A 14,495-nucleotide genomic window follows, 5' to 3' on the forward strand; every position below is an offset into this window, starting at 1 on the left:
ATGACAGATTGGGTAGCAGATAATGGTTTGTGAGCTAGATTGAAATGAACGGGGTTTTCCCTGCTAAAAGAGTTTGCCTTTGTTTTATTCTTTTTGCACAATCTCTTAATCTGGAGGTTGGAGGGCTGGTCCTTGGTCTTTTAAAATAAGACTCACTCTCCACGGATACGGATACAGATACCAAGAGGGATTTTCATTCTAATTTCTCTTTTACCACATTCTAATTTGTTTCTCAGCCTAGAACATAAAGATTCAGACAGGCATACTTGTAATAACCCCACACAGTGAGTCAAAAAAAGCAGGTAAAGATTTATCTTTTCCTGCCAGCAACAACTTAACCATAATTTGCATATATATTAAAAAAAACACCTGAAGAAACACTGAGCATTTTATAGACATAATTTTTATTAACATGGTATCCCTGAGAGGCAGATTAAACATTATTCTGCTTTACAGAAGGGGAAACAGAGGCAGGTTGACTTACAAGACGTCTAGAACCAGAATTCATATCTGTTGATACCTCAACCAGTGCTTTTTCCACACAGATATACTAAAGACAGTAATCTCATTTTTTAAAAACATTATAGCACACTTCCTAAACCATCCCAGATCCTGTGGCATTGCTTTAGACTAGTATTGTATCTTCCTGTCTGCTTAGGCAACATAATTGAGATACCATCTCCCCTTAATTCCTAATAAATGTTAGGAGATTCTTTGTACTAGGATCCCTCAACACTAGAACCCTAATTAATCTCTCGTCTAACACAGTAAGCTATGAATTATAGAATATTCTATCTCCCCACTCCTCTCCCAGATCTCATTCTAGCCACAAAACTCTAATTAAATGTGACTGTGAAACAGCTCTTTATCCCAGGCCTTGGCCATCTGCTCATGTTTCTTTTCCTCTGACTTGCCCATCGAAGTAGCTTCTCAAGATACTACTGTTTCTGACTTTTGTCTCCCATAAGAGCTAGTCCCCTAAAACTACTCATTCTTCTTCCCCAGTGCCAGCCAGCTGTTTCCTTATCACTAAGTATGGCACAGTACCTGATTATTATAATCTATAATAAGATGATGGGAGCACCACCTCCTTATCTGCCTCTGGCACTCCATGTTTCAGCTAAAGTAATTCTCTCTCTGCCTCCTGCACAGCCCATATTATACTATTCCTCAAATTTTGTGTTGCTCCAAGCTTTGTCTAACTTTCCTTACAGTCTGTCCTTTGCCGTCTGTTCCATCTGTACAAAACACCTTGCTCCCCAGTTTTCTCATTTCTCACACTAGGCATTCAGTTTTGCCATTAGTTTTGGAAAGTTCCTTCCACCCTAATTTACCCAGTAACCTTCCCTTTGAATACTTCCTGCTTCATGAAGCTGTCCTGAATAAAGAGAAGAAAATACCTCCTGGATTTTTCTTAAAGCAAATTCTAATGCATTAGACCTTAACATTTATGCATAGTGTTACTACCTAGCCTTCTAGACTTTTCTAACTTTGCAGCTATACATGTGCACTTATTATTTGTAAAGACAAGGACAGGGTCTGTTTAACTTGTGCTCTACAGGGCTCATCATACTACTATGAACATATGAGCCATTAATTCAATACTATTGGATTGTAAAGATCAGAGTTACACTTGTGTGTGAAGAGCTGCTTTTAAAAATAGATGTATACAGTTGAATATGTGTGTGTGTGCGAGTATTGGTAACTCCACTGACCGGACAAAGATGATCTGTCCTCCTTGCCATTAGGGTAAAGAGTTGTTGGCACAAAGTGTTCTGTTTTCCCAATCCATGGGAATGTGGCAGTGGCTTCTGCTCAGTGCAGGTTCGTATTGAGCACCCACGGGATTCATTACACTAGATTAGGTGTTTGGAGTGTGTGGAATATGGACAATTCTCTACTGGCAGCTTTAACTGCTTTCCCTGTCACCACATCCAGCTGGCTTGCTCTTTGGGCTTCTAGGCCTCAAAGGACAGATGGAATTCAGATGAGATGGAACAGAAAAAAAATCAAACTAGATGCTATAAATGTAATATTACTGTATTTCAAATCTTCTAGGGCTTGGAATAAACTAAGAAATCCAGGGTTCATACCTCAATATTTATAGAAGGTTTACATTGTTTCCCCATATAGAACACCTAGGTTCTTGGCAAGATGATTCATAGGTCAGAACCAAGATGGAAATGAAACTCTCCTTCTTTAAGGTAAATGAAGAGTGTGCATGACAAATATGTCATTCTGAGGACAGGCTTAAGTGAGCAGGAAGACTTTTTTGAAATCTTTTTTGGAAATGGAAATTGTATTTCGCTTATTGTACAAAGAGCTAGACCCACTCAGTGACGAGTCTCACAACCTCTTCCTGAAATGCTGCTATGATGGGTTTTTCCAGTTGAAATGCAGCTGAATAACAGGATGAGTAAAGACAGGTGCATATCAAACTGATACTATGTCCTCTATTAAGGAAACAACATAGGCACTGAGAGGGAATGGTGTTATCTGTCAGTTCAGATGCAGGCAAGGAGAGGGATTGAAATCTTCCTTTCATTCTTAAGATGACTGCCTTGGGAATTTGACTCTAGATCCAGGAGAAAGAGGGAAAAACAGTGGGGTAAATCCTAGAGTATTTCCTAAGTTAGTTGGGCACAGAATAGGAGATGGATCTCACTATTGGAATACTTTTTCAGACAATTTTAGTACACTTATTGAGGCTCTTTTCTTTATACATCCTCAGGAGCTTACTTAGGTGCTGACTGTGACAGAAGTTTTTCACGTGTATGGATTTCTCGGTGCTTATTAAGAGCAGAGCTTTTACTGAAGCACTTGCCACAGTCATGACACCCATAGGGTTTCTCTCCTGTGTGGGTTCTGTGATGTGCACGTAAGTCAGAACTCTTACTGAAACTCTTTCCACAGTCAGGACACACATGGGGTCTCTCTCCTGTGTGTATCCTCCGATGTGCACTAAAATGGGAACTGTTATTGAAGCTTTTTCCACACTCTTCACATTGATAGGGCTTTTCTCCTGTGTGGGTTCTCTGGTGAATAATAAGGCTTGAGCTCTGATTGAAGCGTTTTCCACACTCACCACATTGATACGGTTTCTCTCCTGTGTGGATTCTCCTATGGGTGATGAAATTTGAACTGTCACGGAAACTTTTCCCACAGTCAAGACACTTATAAGGTTTCTCTCCAGTGTGGATTCTCCGGTGTCTAATGAGGCGTGCACTCCGACTGAAGCTTTTCCCACAATCAGCACATTTATATGGATTTTCCACCTGATGGGATATCTGATGTATGAGGTGGGAGTTTGGACCAAAGCTTTTGCCATATCTGAGATACTTATGGGGTCTCTCTCCCAAGTAAGGTCTCTGATGACTTAGAACTTTACCTAAATTCCTTTCTGGGAGTGTCGGTTTTCCTCTTCTCTCCTCTGGGGTCTTTTCCCACTGTCTTCCTGATCTACATTCACTCTCACTGCCTTTACCCTGATTAAGATGCCAGGGAATTTTCCTTTCAGACCTTGCAAGTAATGTCCTATGTAGTTGTACTTCCTCAGAAATATCCCGTTTTAGATTCTCTTCATTCTCAAATCCAGCCTCAAAACCTGATGTAAGAATAGAATTTTAAAAATTACCCATTTCCTCAATTATTATGTGCCAGAGTAAAGCAAGTATCACATTAGATGATTAAAGATAAAAATTAGGGAGCTCTAAATCCCAAATAACTACCATCTACTAAAATTCCAATGTTTTACTTCTCTACTTGGTAACCTATCACAGCCTTCTTATCTACATAGGGGCTGATTAATATATTCTGACTCTTCCCAGATACCCAGGATCTTCAGAAAATCCGCTGAGTATAACAAGAAAAACCTACCAGATTTAAGATAAAACCATCAACATGTTTATACAGAAAGGACACTTTCTAATGCTGGATTTTGGCCTCATCTCAGGCCTAATGAGGTATTCTAGTTTATATTCTTTGCCAGTAACTAAGGAGATTAGAAGGGAATGCCCAGGAAAACTCTGGGAAAATTCTATATCCAAAAAGAGCTACATGAGTCCCCTTCCCCTCAAATTCAAATATATGTTGAGAATTTAAAAAAAGATAGAATAATACTTGGTGTCCTTCAAAGAACAAAAGGCCTTCTGAGAGATACAAGTTGCTAGGAAGTGTATCTGTAAAACATTCTCTTTGCCCATGGAAAAATAATCACTAAATGTTCTAAAAGCACTACTCTAATACCAAAGCTAAGCTTTTAATATTCTTCTAAGAACCAATGCCAGGCTCCCTGGGCCTAGGCTATGAGAATTTGCAGATACATGGAAAATTTTCAGTTTGCAAATTCACTATGTATTTGCAGAATTTTCAAATGTTTCAGATAAACTCTGGGTCCCAAATTCCCTGGACTAAATCTGAGAGCAAAAGAATGCTGCGTGTCAGCCTGTGTATGTACCCCCTAAAGCAGTATTTCTGCCCGGAAACCCAGTCTTATGAGATGCCCCATGAAATAGAAGTTCATTAGATTGAATGAAATATTAGAACCTTAAATATGTGACTGTGTATTGTGAGCCTCCAAGAGGGGTATTTAGCATTTCCTAAACCTAGAAGCCATTTTTTAGTGGAACATATTAATATCCCCATGGAACTGATGCTCCATGGAACACCCTTGAAGAATGCTAATCTAAAGAACTTTTGGAAAAGAAAACTGTTATTTATTGAATACTTACTATGTGCCCAAGCACTGTGCTAGGTGCTTCACCACAGTACCTCGTTTACATCGACCGTATTGGGATATATAAGCAAATTCACAGGGTTAAGTAACTTGCTCTAAGTTACTCAGCTAGTAAACAACAGAGTCCAGATTCACATACATATACATGTATGACTCCAAAATCAGAATTCTTCCCACAAGGAGGGAAGCCATAGTCAAGTATTTTTTTCTTATACAGTAGCTAAGATTCAGAGGGTTAGTTCCCTCAGAAGTCTCAGACTTTTTGCATTAAGTGTGTCTGAAGAAAGAGGTTATCAGGTTTTCATATATGTGAATAAAGCAGATATACAGCTAGTATACAAGCTGAAACTAGAAGAAAAACAGAAATGAGAATGAACTTTTAAAATCAACTTCATTGTACCATAGGTATATAACATGCTACTTAGGAAATGTTAGCTTTCAGATTCTCTGCTAGGTAAACTGCCTAGAAACCTAGCAGCTCACATGTAGATGATAGTAAATTTACAAAGTTTGCAACCATCTCAGATTGATGCTGTAGTGTGAGGAGGCAAGTCAAGTGAATAATTTATATCCCCTCACTGAGCTTCTTTAATAGACAGGAAACATGGAGGAGATGAGGTGGTCACAAGAATTCATGAGAGCTGGGTACAGAGGCCAGTCCTCCTGGTCTTCAATCGGATGATTTCTCTCCTAAATCCCACTGCCTCCCCTTTGCTATTTAGACCTTGAGAAGTAAAAGGATCTTACCACTGGGGCTCTGGAATAAGACTGGAGCACGCGTCATGACAGCCCCTGGCGGTAACTCAGTATCCTCTTCATCATCCTCAGAATCATCTTCTATGGCCTCTTCTGCCTCCTCAGCTTGCTTCCCAGCTTCAGCCTCACAGGTCTCCTGGAGAGGGCAAGAGGCTGTCTCCTCTTCCTGGCCGTCACTTGGCGGGGCAGCAACCCGGGCACTCACCAAAGCATCCATCTCTTCAAAGAAAGGACAGGTCTCTGGTGCTTGGCCATTCTTGACTTTCCGATAGCTGGTTTGTAGGCTTTTAAACTTGGTCCGACACTGCTCCGCTGTCCTAAGGAAGCCATGTTCCCATAACCGCTCAGCCACTGCTCCATACAACTGGCTGTTGCGGTGACAGTTCCGGAGGGCTTCGTAAAACTGAGTCTCACTAAGAATTGCAAGGTAAGTCTTCGTCTCTTCATAGCCCCAGTGTACACCTGCCACCAGAAGAGAAATTTCAGCATCACTTAATCCAGGGCTTTAGAGCCTCAATTCCTCAGTCCTATAATCTGCATCATGAAAAATCACCTAAGCTTGTGCTCCTAGATGAAAAAGTAAAAATATTTCATGTTTCCAAAATCACTACAAACTTAGAGAATTTTGCTTCTCTATATCTTATAGGAATTTCACAGAGACCTTTATTTCTGCATTCTGTTTAGCCATATAAAAAAGAGCCCTTTTCACCTGATCACTGAAACAGTCATTGTGTACACTGAGGCAAGTGTACAGAATGCATTTCCCCATTCTTCTAGTAGTTTTTCTGGAATTCTAACTAGAAAATAACTGGTCAGGGGAAGAAGACCCACAATCACTCACTGTTAGCAAGGAGTCATCCCTAACTTCTCTGATCATTCTTTTTCCACCAGCCCTACTTCGTTATGAACTAAATTTCCCAAAGTATGACTCAAAACCCTAAGGAACAGTCTCTTTCAGAATCACACTGCTGCCTAATCCCTATTATGGCCCTTCTTCACTTGCCATGTTTCAAAAAAGCAAGCCTAACAATAGCAAAGACCTGAGGGGTACCAGATAAGGACCTGATAGTCATGCACCTTATCCTTAGGAATGAAGGACCAGCAGAAGCCAGAAAGGAAGGAAGCAAAGTAGACAGCATCTCCTGGCCTGAACATGTGCTAGTGCTGGAGGCCCCCTGACTTGGGTACTTCAGAATGATTACAGAATGCTCCCAGAAGGTACCCAAAGTAGAGGGAAGGGAGATTCAGAGTCTTCCTCCCACTTGAGAGCCAGCTGGAGATTACACTGCTTCCATTATCCTCCACTCACTGCAAGTAAAGGAGAAGGGAGGAATTGAAGACAGAGAAAAAGCAGTGGAAAAAAATGAACAAAGATAATGAAAATAATGGCAGCTACCACATGTGCCATGTTTGTGATTTACCTACATTTATTCCAGTGACAAGAAAGGAAAAAGAATGAAGAAAAAAAGAAAGGAAAAAATAGAAGATAGAAGACTAGAATAGAACTAAAGCAACATCATACATAGAATAAAAAATGAAAGGAAAAGATCACTGTTCACAGTGGAACTGCAACTTCAGAGATGTAGTCCTGCCGCCATGCCCTATTTTACAGTTGAGGAAACAAACTTTGAAATGGTCAGATAACTGTCCAAGGTCACCCAGCTGATTAGTGGTCAGGATTAGAAACAAAGCCTCCTGACTCATACTTGAGTGCTCTTTCCAGAACTACGTGGTTGTACAAATTATATCAACAGTAATAAATGACATGCTTCCTCAGGCACATCTTATTTTCAACATAGAGTGTTAAAGTTTCTTGCTGCAGGACTTCTCAGTCCTGTTAAAATGCTAATGTGCACTGTGAATCTCACAGAGGAGACTTATAAAACGTTTCCCCAACTTTGGGCAATTCTTCACTATGCTATTCACTTTTTTTTTTTTCCCCCTTTTTTCTCCCCAGAGCCCCAGTAGATGTATGTCATAGCTGCACATCCCTCTAGTTGCAGTATGTGGGACGCCACCTCAGCATGGCCCAACAAGCAGTGCATCGGTGCATACCCAGGATCCGAACCAGGGCCGCCAGTAGCGGAGCATGCGCACTTAACTGCTAAGCCATGGGGCCGACCCCCGCTATGCTATTCTAAGTAGAAAGAAACACAAACTGACTGAGATTTGGGGGAGTAAAAGATAAAGCACCAGTTCATGTAAGATACTCAATAAATATTATTCTTTATATATAAATATAGTGCCAAGTTTTTCTCAGCCTTCAGTGATTTTATAATCAGGAAAAAATATTTTAATAAAGAAATGGAAGGAATGATATTCCTTTTCAGGACTCTCTTGAATTTTCTGAGAATTTCTTTAAAGTATCTAAAATTATTGTCTACTTAGCATTATTTCACTGATTTTCCCACAAAAGAGAATGCAATACACATAGAACTGAAAAGTGCCTTTGTTCTCTACTAAAGTGACAAAGCTGGCAAGTGACATTAAGCTTCCTGACTCCACATCCAGTCTCATAACTCCTCAATCTAATCCCAAAACCTGAGAAGCTTCTTACCACTTGGCCTTCGGAAAAGAACAGTCAAGTTGTCAGGGTCCTGTGGGGTGGCCTCCTGGCCCATTTCATCACTGTCAGACTCTTCAGCCATGGCCTCTTCTCCTTCCTCATGCTGCCAGACCCCTTGCCCTGGCTCCTCAGTCTCAGCATCACTGCCCACCAGGCCAGAGTGAGAAGCTGCCTCTTCCAAGCCGTTACTGGGCAGGGCGATGACCTGGGCACTCATCAGGGCTTCCATCTCTTCAAAGAAGGGGCAGGTCTCAGGTGGGTGGCCACCCTTGACTTTCCGATAGCTCTTCTGGAGACCTTTGAACTTGGTCCGACACTGTTCCAGGGTCCGGAGGAAGCCATACTCTCGGAGCCGCTCAGCCACAGCCCCATATACTTGGCTGTTGCGGTGACAGTTTCGAAGAGCCTCATAAAACTCAGTCTGACTGAGAATCGCGAGGAGAGTTCTGGTCTCTTCATAGCCCCAGTGCACACCTGCCACCTTCTCATCCTCAAAGCCCCAGTGATCCTGCTCCACCCAGCTTCTTCTCTCTCTCCTGGATGGTAACGGATCAGCATGCATTCGTCTGTCTCCTGTGTGACTGCCTCTTGGGAGTTCCTTCTCCTTGGAGCCCAAATCTGGGATCCATGGCTCTCCTTGCTCCAACCTGGAGACCACACCGGATTTAGGAAATGGAAATCCTGCTTGCAGGAAGCAAACAAAGGATATCATAGTTTGGATGGATCATAAAAAACATCTCTGAGTTCAGACCTGCCTTTTTTATCCAAGAAGCTTATAAGAAAGTGTCTAAGGAAATGTTTTCAGAAAGTTCAATGAGTTGGAGAAAGTGGGGAAAATACATGAAACTTCAAAAAATGAGAAATATTTTATTTTCCAGAGCAAAGTGACAAGAGAGGAAAAGGTTCTGTGGTGTGTTCAGAGCAGATACTTTTGTTCCAAGTTGCTCCCTAGCCCTCCTGACCACTTGTAGGAAGGTTCTGGCACTGCTGGGAACAGTCACCTTCTGTCTCTATAGTTCTCCACTTGGGACTAGAGAATTAAACTCTGAGTGATTCCAAAGGGGAGGGGAGCGGAGGGGAGACTCTTCAACTCATTTGTTGCCTTCACACTCAGTAACCAAGTTCTAAAAGTTTTTCCCTTAGTATGTCCTTTACTCCTACTGCCACCATCCAAGTCTAGACTCCTTATCCTCTCACACCTGGATAACTGCAGCAGTTACTATCCGACCTCACTCCAAGTTCTTGCTTCCTCAGGTAACATGCTATACTGCTGAACGTTAACCTGAGTGCCTACCATGCACTGTCCATTCCTACCAGACTCTCCTCTCCAGAACACAGGACACATTTATTCACCACTCTCTGCCTTTCCTTTAACTCCCTTTCTCCTATCCAAATTTAATCCACCCTTCAAGAAGCTGTATTTGCCAATGCCCCCATGAAGCCTTCCCTACAGCCCTCCCTCATCTCCCACTCCGCCAATCCCCTACTGTACTCACACAATTGAGTAACAAATCATGGTTTGGTGGTGTTTTGGTACAGTTCGGTTAGGCACATATTTATGTTTGCTGTTACGTTCTCAATTATATTGTAAACTCTTTAAGGATAGGCACCTTTTCTTATTGCAGAGTACCCTACAAGGTGTTCAGCACATGGTGTTCAAAAACTGATTCATTCTGCAAGTCTGTGTATGGGGTTGAGAGATTGCATCTGGATGACTAAACAGAGACCATTACCAAACTGGCTGAGAAAGCTAGTGTCTTAGATGATAAGATCAGAATTCAAAACAACCCCAACAAGTTAAAGAAATGATCAAAGAAAACATACAAAATGGAGTTTAACAGAGTACAAAGAAGAAAAACAAGTTCTATAAAATCAAGTATAAGAATAAGCACTAGGCACAAAGACACTGGGGAAGGCTGTAAGCATCCTGGGAGTTACCAAGTGAACAGTAGTCATTAAATAATTTTTTTGAGCTATACTGAAAGAAAATGTAGTGAAACTGAAATAAAATTCTTACTCTGCCTGTACCTACCAGACCCTCACTGGAATACATAATTTAGTTCTCCACAGTTAATATATTTGGAGAACTGAAAGGTTCCAAGGAAGAGTAACAAAAACTTAGTAGGTCTGAAGAGTGGAGCTTCTAGGGGAAAGCTTAAAGAAACAAATATAGTTTAATTTGGAGAAGGAAAATGACTGAAAGAAAGATGTGCCTTCAAGTACAGAAAAGAATTTTTATCTAGAAAATACTGACCTAGTATCATTACCAACAGGAAGTAAAATAGTTCCAAGTTCTGATAAAAACTGGGAAGCCATCCTCTTGCAGACTTATCAAGAGGAAATATAAGAATACTTACTGCAGCAGAGGGCTAAACTACATGCCTTCAGGAGGTCCCCAACAACCACATACTCTACAATTTCCACTCATTCCTGCAATCCCTTTCCCACTCCTATGCCCAACCCTACTTCCCAACTTAGAATGGCATCCTATCTTCCCATATGAATCTACTCCTCACCGCTCCTTTGAAAAGGTCTGAGCTTCTCCTTTGGATTCATCTGCTCCTGTGGTCCCAGGTCTGGGCTTCTTGCCCTCTCTTTCTTGGGTACACCCCTGGGCTGGGGTTCCACTGACTCCTGCCGAACAATTAATAACTCTTGTGATGATTTCAGGGGTGTCATCTTCTCCAAGCGCACTTCCTGCCCCTTCACAGAGACTGTGACCTAGAAACAACCCCCGTTAATTGTCACTGCAAGGTCATAATGAGGGGCATTCCCAGAGAAGATTATTTAATACTCCAAAAGAGATCATCCTTTGAGACATGGCTAGGGTTGGGGGGGTGGTTAATAGTGAACAAAGGTCTGTCTTATTCCATTACTGTTACTTAGAGCAGCTGGAACTCCAGAAGGAAAAGATAAAAATAGTAAACCCAACTACAGGCTGAAAAAAATTCCCCTTCCCTATTAAACTATGAAAGTACATATAACTCATTGTGACAGGGTGTAGCAAAGGTACACCCAGATAAGCTCTGTCTGAACAAGTTACCTGTTCCAGGACCAGAAGCATCACCAAAGGAGATTGTGCCCCTCTTTAAACCTGTCTATACCTTAATTTGGCCCTTTATCCTTGCCCCTTCCCAGTCACACACTTGTGAATTCCCTCTCCCGTCTCACCGAACGTCCAGGTCTTCCAGGCTGTCTTTCTAAATCTTCCACCAGAGCCACTGCCTCCTCTCCACTCTCTGGACATTGCTCCTGTACCCAATTCTGGATCTCCCCAGGTAAGACGGTCAGGAACTGCTCTAGCACCAACAATTCTACAATCTGCTCCTTGGTGCGCACCTCCGGCCTTAGCCACCGGCAGCAAAGTTCCCAGAGTTGGCTGAAAGCCTCCCGGGGCCCAGCTACCTCCAGGTAATGAAATCTCCTGAAGCGCTGTCGGAAGGTCTCCGAGTTAGTGCCATTCCCTCTCAGAGTGGGTTTGGCCATCGTTCACAGCAGAAACCAGCTTCCCTCCGCTTAAGGGTCAGGGTTCCAGGGTTTGCACCTATCTTCCCATGTCCTTGGAGAATCACCTGCAGATGAGTCTCCCTCTGTTAAGAAGAGTTTCTTCCTAGGGTAGAGAGAGATGGAACTATCAGAAGGAATATACTCATGTCTAAAGTCTTGCCAGATCTGGGCTGACTTCCCTTATGCTCTACGTGGCCACCTGAGGTAGCACCAACTTCAGGACAGCAAGGCAAAACAGCATGAAGGAGAGAGACCTTGCAAAAACTCCATTTCTGGGTGACTTTCAGGGCAGCCCCGGCAAGCAGCAGAGAATAGAAAGTACTGCCTGCTCCTCCTCCACCTCCCCCAAATCTGATCCCATTTTGCTCCCGTCACCAATGCTGCATAGTGAACCATATGGGAGACCTGGAGCTCGAAAGGATCTACAAGGAGGTCACCATCCTGCTGAAGGCAACAAAAAGCCTCTGTCCAGCGGGTCGCAGCTGATCTCCCCCAGTACCTCCGCAGTCCTTCCCGAGGCCCCTACGTCCGCCCCGGCCCCTCAGACTCCACAACTACCAATTCCCACCCCAGACGAAAATCAAGTACTGAATACTGGGTCTTTGTTTTCCCTCACAGCAGAAGTAACCGCTCGGCAAATATTCAGGAACTACTGACGGGAAACCTGGCGCATTGGGAGAAGTTGGTTTTGGCTCCCGAAGCGAGGGCCAGGTGGGCTCGGGGAGAGTCACTGAGGTCGTGGAGAGAGGAAGTCCGAGGGGGCAGTAGTAATGTGTCTCCTGAGGACGAGCTTGGGTGCTGGCCAGGGCTCCGAGCGCTGCGGGGTTCGCGAGCGCGGAGCTCAGCTCAAGGAACGGCGCGTGCGAGGTTCCGGCCTCTTTGTCTTCGCTCCCTCCGGCCAGGGCACTCTCGGAGCCATCGTGCAGTCCCTCCAGAGGCCTCCGACGGGGCTAAAGCGCCCTGAGAGCACCCTCCGGCTCACCCCTGGGAGCGTCTCCCTCTCGGGGTGTCCCTCAACCCGCTCACATCTCTGCCCCGGGGCCAGCCTCACCAACTCGGGGTCCGGCCCCAGCTCGGGCTCTACCAGCCTCCCAGTCCGGCTCCCAAACCGGAAGTCCGAGCGAGCGACTCGGGCGCTGACGGCGCATGCGCAAGGTCAGACACAGCGACTCCTCTCGTGTGGAGAGCCGGCGGCAGCGAGCGAGTGGGCCTAGCCGAGCGCCGCACACTTCCGGGACCCGGCGCGCCGACCTCTTCCCCGCTTCCCCTCCGCACCTCCAGCAGCAATTGTCTTGGCGGGTAGATTCGGGGGGAACCGCCCGTCCCAGGGGCTTGTGCGCGGGTCGGGAAGGGGCACTCGCCTCCGAGGTCTCCTGGAGAGGTGCTGGAGGAGGGGGCGGCGGATATAGTGACTCGAGGTCCGCCGTCGGAATGATCCACGAACTGCTCTTGGCTCTGAGCGGGTACCCAGGGTCCATTTTCACCTGGAACAAGCGTAATGGCCTCCAGGTACTGTCCGGCTCAGAGCGCGGGAACTAGCTAGTGCAGAATGGGTGGACCTGCCAATGCTTGGGGAGGAGTCTGAGGGACCGAGGGGGCGGGGCTTGCGGGGGCTGAGGCATTCGGGGGGCGTGTCCCTGGGCAGGTAACTGTAGGGCAGTGCCTGAGGAGCCTACGGGTGTTGTAGACACCCTGAGAAGGCTGGGCCTAGGCTGGGGAACGGAGGGCAGACCTCGACGGGCCATGCCTTCCGGGAGAAGGAGGGAGCCCGGGACCCGGCCTGAGGTGGAGGTGTCTGAAAGAGAGTGCCTGGGGAACTGGACGTAAAATGAGGGAGGCAGCTTCTCCCATTTTCACGTTTGCACTCTGTTTTAAACTGAGTTTTGAAAGCTAGTCCACATACATAGCGCTTAACACACAATAAAGGTTCAGCAAATTTCGTTGAATGAAAGAATAAATGAGAGTGTTTCCCTCATTACTCCTTTTCCAGGAAATTTCTGCACTAGGAGAATTTGGAAGGGGGCCTTCGTGTAACTAGGAATGTATGAAGAGGAAGGGCTATGTACCATATGCATTATCTCATTTAATCTTCACAATCACCTATCTCCATTTCACAGATTAACTCCCAGTGTCCGTGTAGCTAGTAATTTGCGAGCTTGATCTTGAACCCAGGTCTGTCTGGCTCCAGTATCTGAACTACTCTTTTCTACTTCTGCTTTCAGCAATGTTATCTAATTCTCAATAATTTAATAACTTAGGTATTGTTAGCCCCAGTTTACAAATGAGCAAACTGAAGCTCAGAGAACTTTATGGTAGCTAGTCCTAGTAATGGCAAGATTTGAATCTAGCTCTGTCTGATCACAAAATCATACCTTTTCCTATGAGAATTGGCAGTATAGGCTGTGGAAGAGCAGAAAAATTACATTCTTAGTCTATAAAATCTACCAATCAAATAGATTCCTCTGGTTATTGTTTATTTTCCCCCGCAAAACTAGCATAGTGCCAAGCAGATAGGAGGAAAATGTTCAGGAAGTATTTGTGGGTGCTTGAGTGTCTGAAGTAAAAGGAAATATCAGAGTATAGGAAAGATAGCTGCTTTCCTTTCTTATAAAAAGGTCTCAATCAGATATTTTCCTCCTCAAGATCTCAGCTTTAAAGTCACCTCCTCAGAAAAGCTTTCTCTGACCACCTCTTTGAGTATCCTCCCCATATTGCCATTATTCTCTATCACAGAAACTTGTTTGTTTCCCTTATAGGACTTAGCACAATTCATATTATTTATTGTTGTTACTTGTTTATAGTCTTTTTCTCACATAGATTGCTCACGGGGGCAAAGACCACAGTGGTCTTTACTGATCTACCCAGAGCACCCAGCACAATTTCTGCCACGTAGTAGGTGTTCAGATATTTGTAGAAGAAAAGAAGATCACC

General features: G+C 44.1%; 2 protein-coding genes across 9 annotated transcripts in view; one reads left to right on the forward strand and one right to left on the reverse strand.

Moving 5' to 3' along the window:
- Positions 1 to 385: 385 nt before the first annotated feature.
- ZSCAN29 (zinc finger and SCAN domain containing 29) lies at positions 386 to 12,295 on the reverse strand. Of its 8 annotated transcripts, none has more exons than XM_058541395.1 (6): positions 12,222 to 12,295; positions 11,229 to 11,667; positions 10,574 to 10,778; positions 8,049 to 8,738; positions 5,483 to 5,953; positions 386 to 3,604 (listed from the first exon to the last, which is right to left on the reverse strand). In XM_058541395.1, the coding sequence occupies exons 2-6, from the start codon at positions 11,541 to 11,543 to the stop codon at positions 2,736 to 2,738; spliced, it is 2,550 nt and encodes an 849-aa protein (XP_058397378.1). In that variant the 5' UTR covers positions 11,544 to 11,667; positions 12,222 to 12,295; the 3' UTR covers positions 386 to 2,735. The 8 variants fall into 8 exon arrangements, 7 of the variants coding, with proteins under 7 accessions (XP_058397378.1, XP_058397379.1, XP_058397380.1 ...); XM_058541396.1 differs by having other exon boundaries at positions 12,181 to 12,235; XM_058541397.1 differs by having other exon boundaries at positions 10,574 to 10,691; positions 12,153 to 12,227.
- Positions 12,296 to 12,626: 331 nt separating this feature from the next.
- The window catches only part of TUBGCP4 (tubulin gamma complex component 4), a 36,288-nt gene continuing 34,419 nt past the window's right edge, over positions 12,627 to 14,495 (forward strand). The window contains exon 1 of the mRNA XM_058541402.1: positions 12,627 to 13,073. Within this exon, the coding sequence (XP_058397385.1) occupies positions 12,711 to 13,073 (363 nt within the window). The 5' untranslated portion in view covers positions 12,627 to 12,710. The remainder of the gene's footprint in view (positions 13,074 to 14,495) is intronic.

Source organism: Diceros bicornis, chromosome 5, assembly GCF_020826845.1.
Source record: "Diceros bicornis minor isolate mBicDic1 chromosome 5, mDicBic1.mat.cur, whole genome shotgun sequence".
In the NCBI taxonomy this organism is placed as follows: domain Eukaryota; kingdom Metazoa; phylum Chordata; class Mammalia; order Perissodactyla; family Rhinocerotidae; genus Diceros; species Diceros bicornis.

Excerpts from the sequence above, each read along its gene's own strand:
- ZSCAN29 (XM_058541395.1), bottom strand. The coding sequence starts at position 11,543 with ATGGCCAAACCCACTCTGAGAGGGAATGGCACTAACTCGGAGACCTTC. Across the intron at positions 5,954-8,048 it reads TCTTTTCCGAAGGCCAAGTG|GTGTACACTGGGGCTATGAA; the intron begins GTAAGAAGCTTC and ends TTCTGGTGGCAG. Across the intron at positions 3,605-5,482 it reads CTTATTCCAGAGCCCCAGTG|GTTTTGAGGCTGGATTTGAG; the intron begins GTAAGATCCTTT and ends TTCTTACATCAG.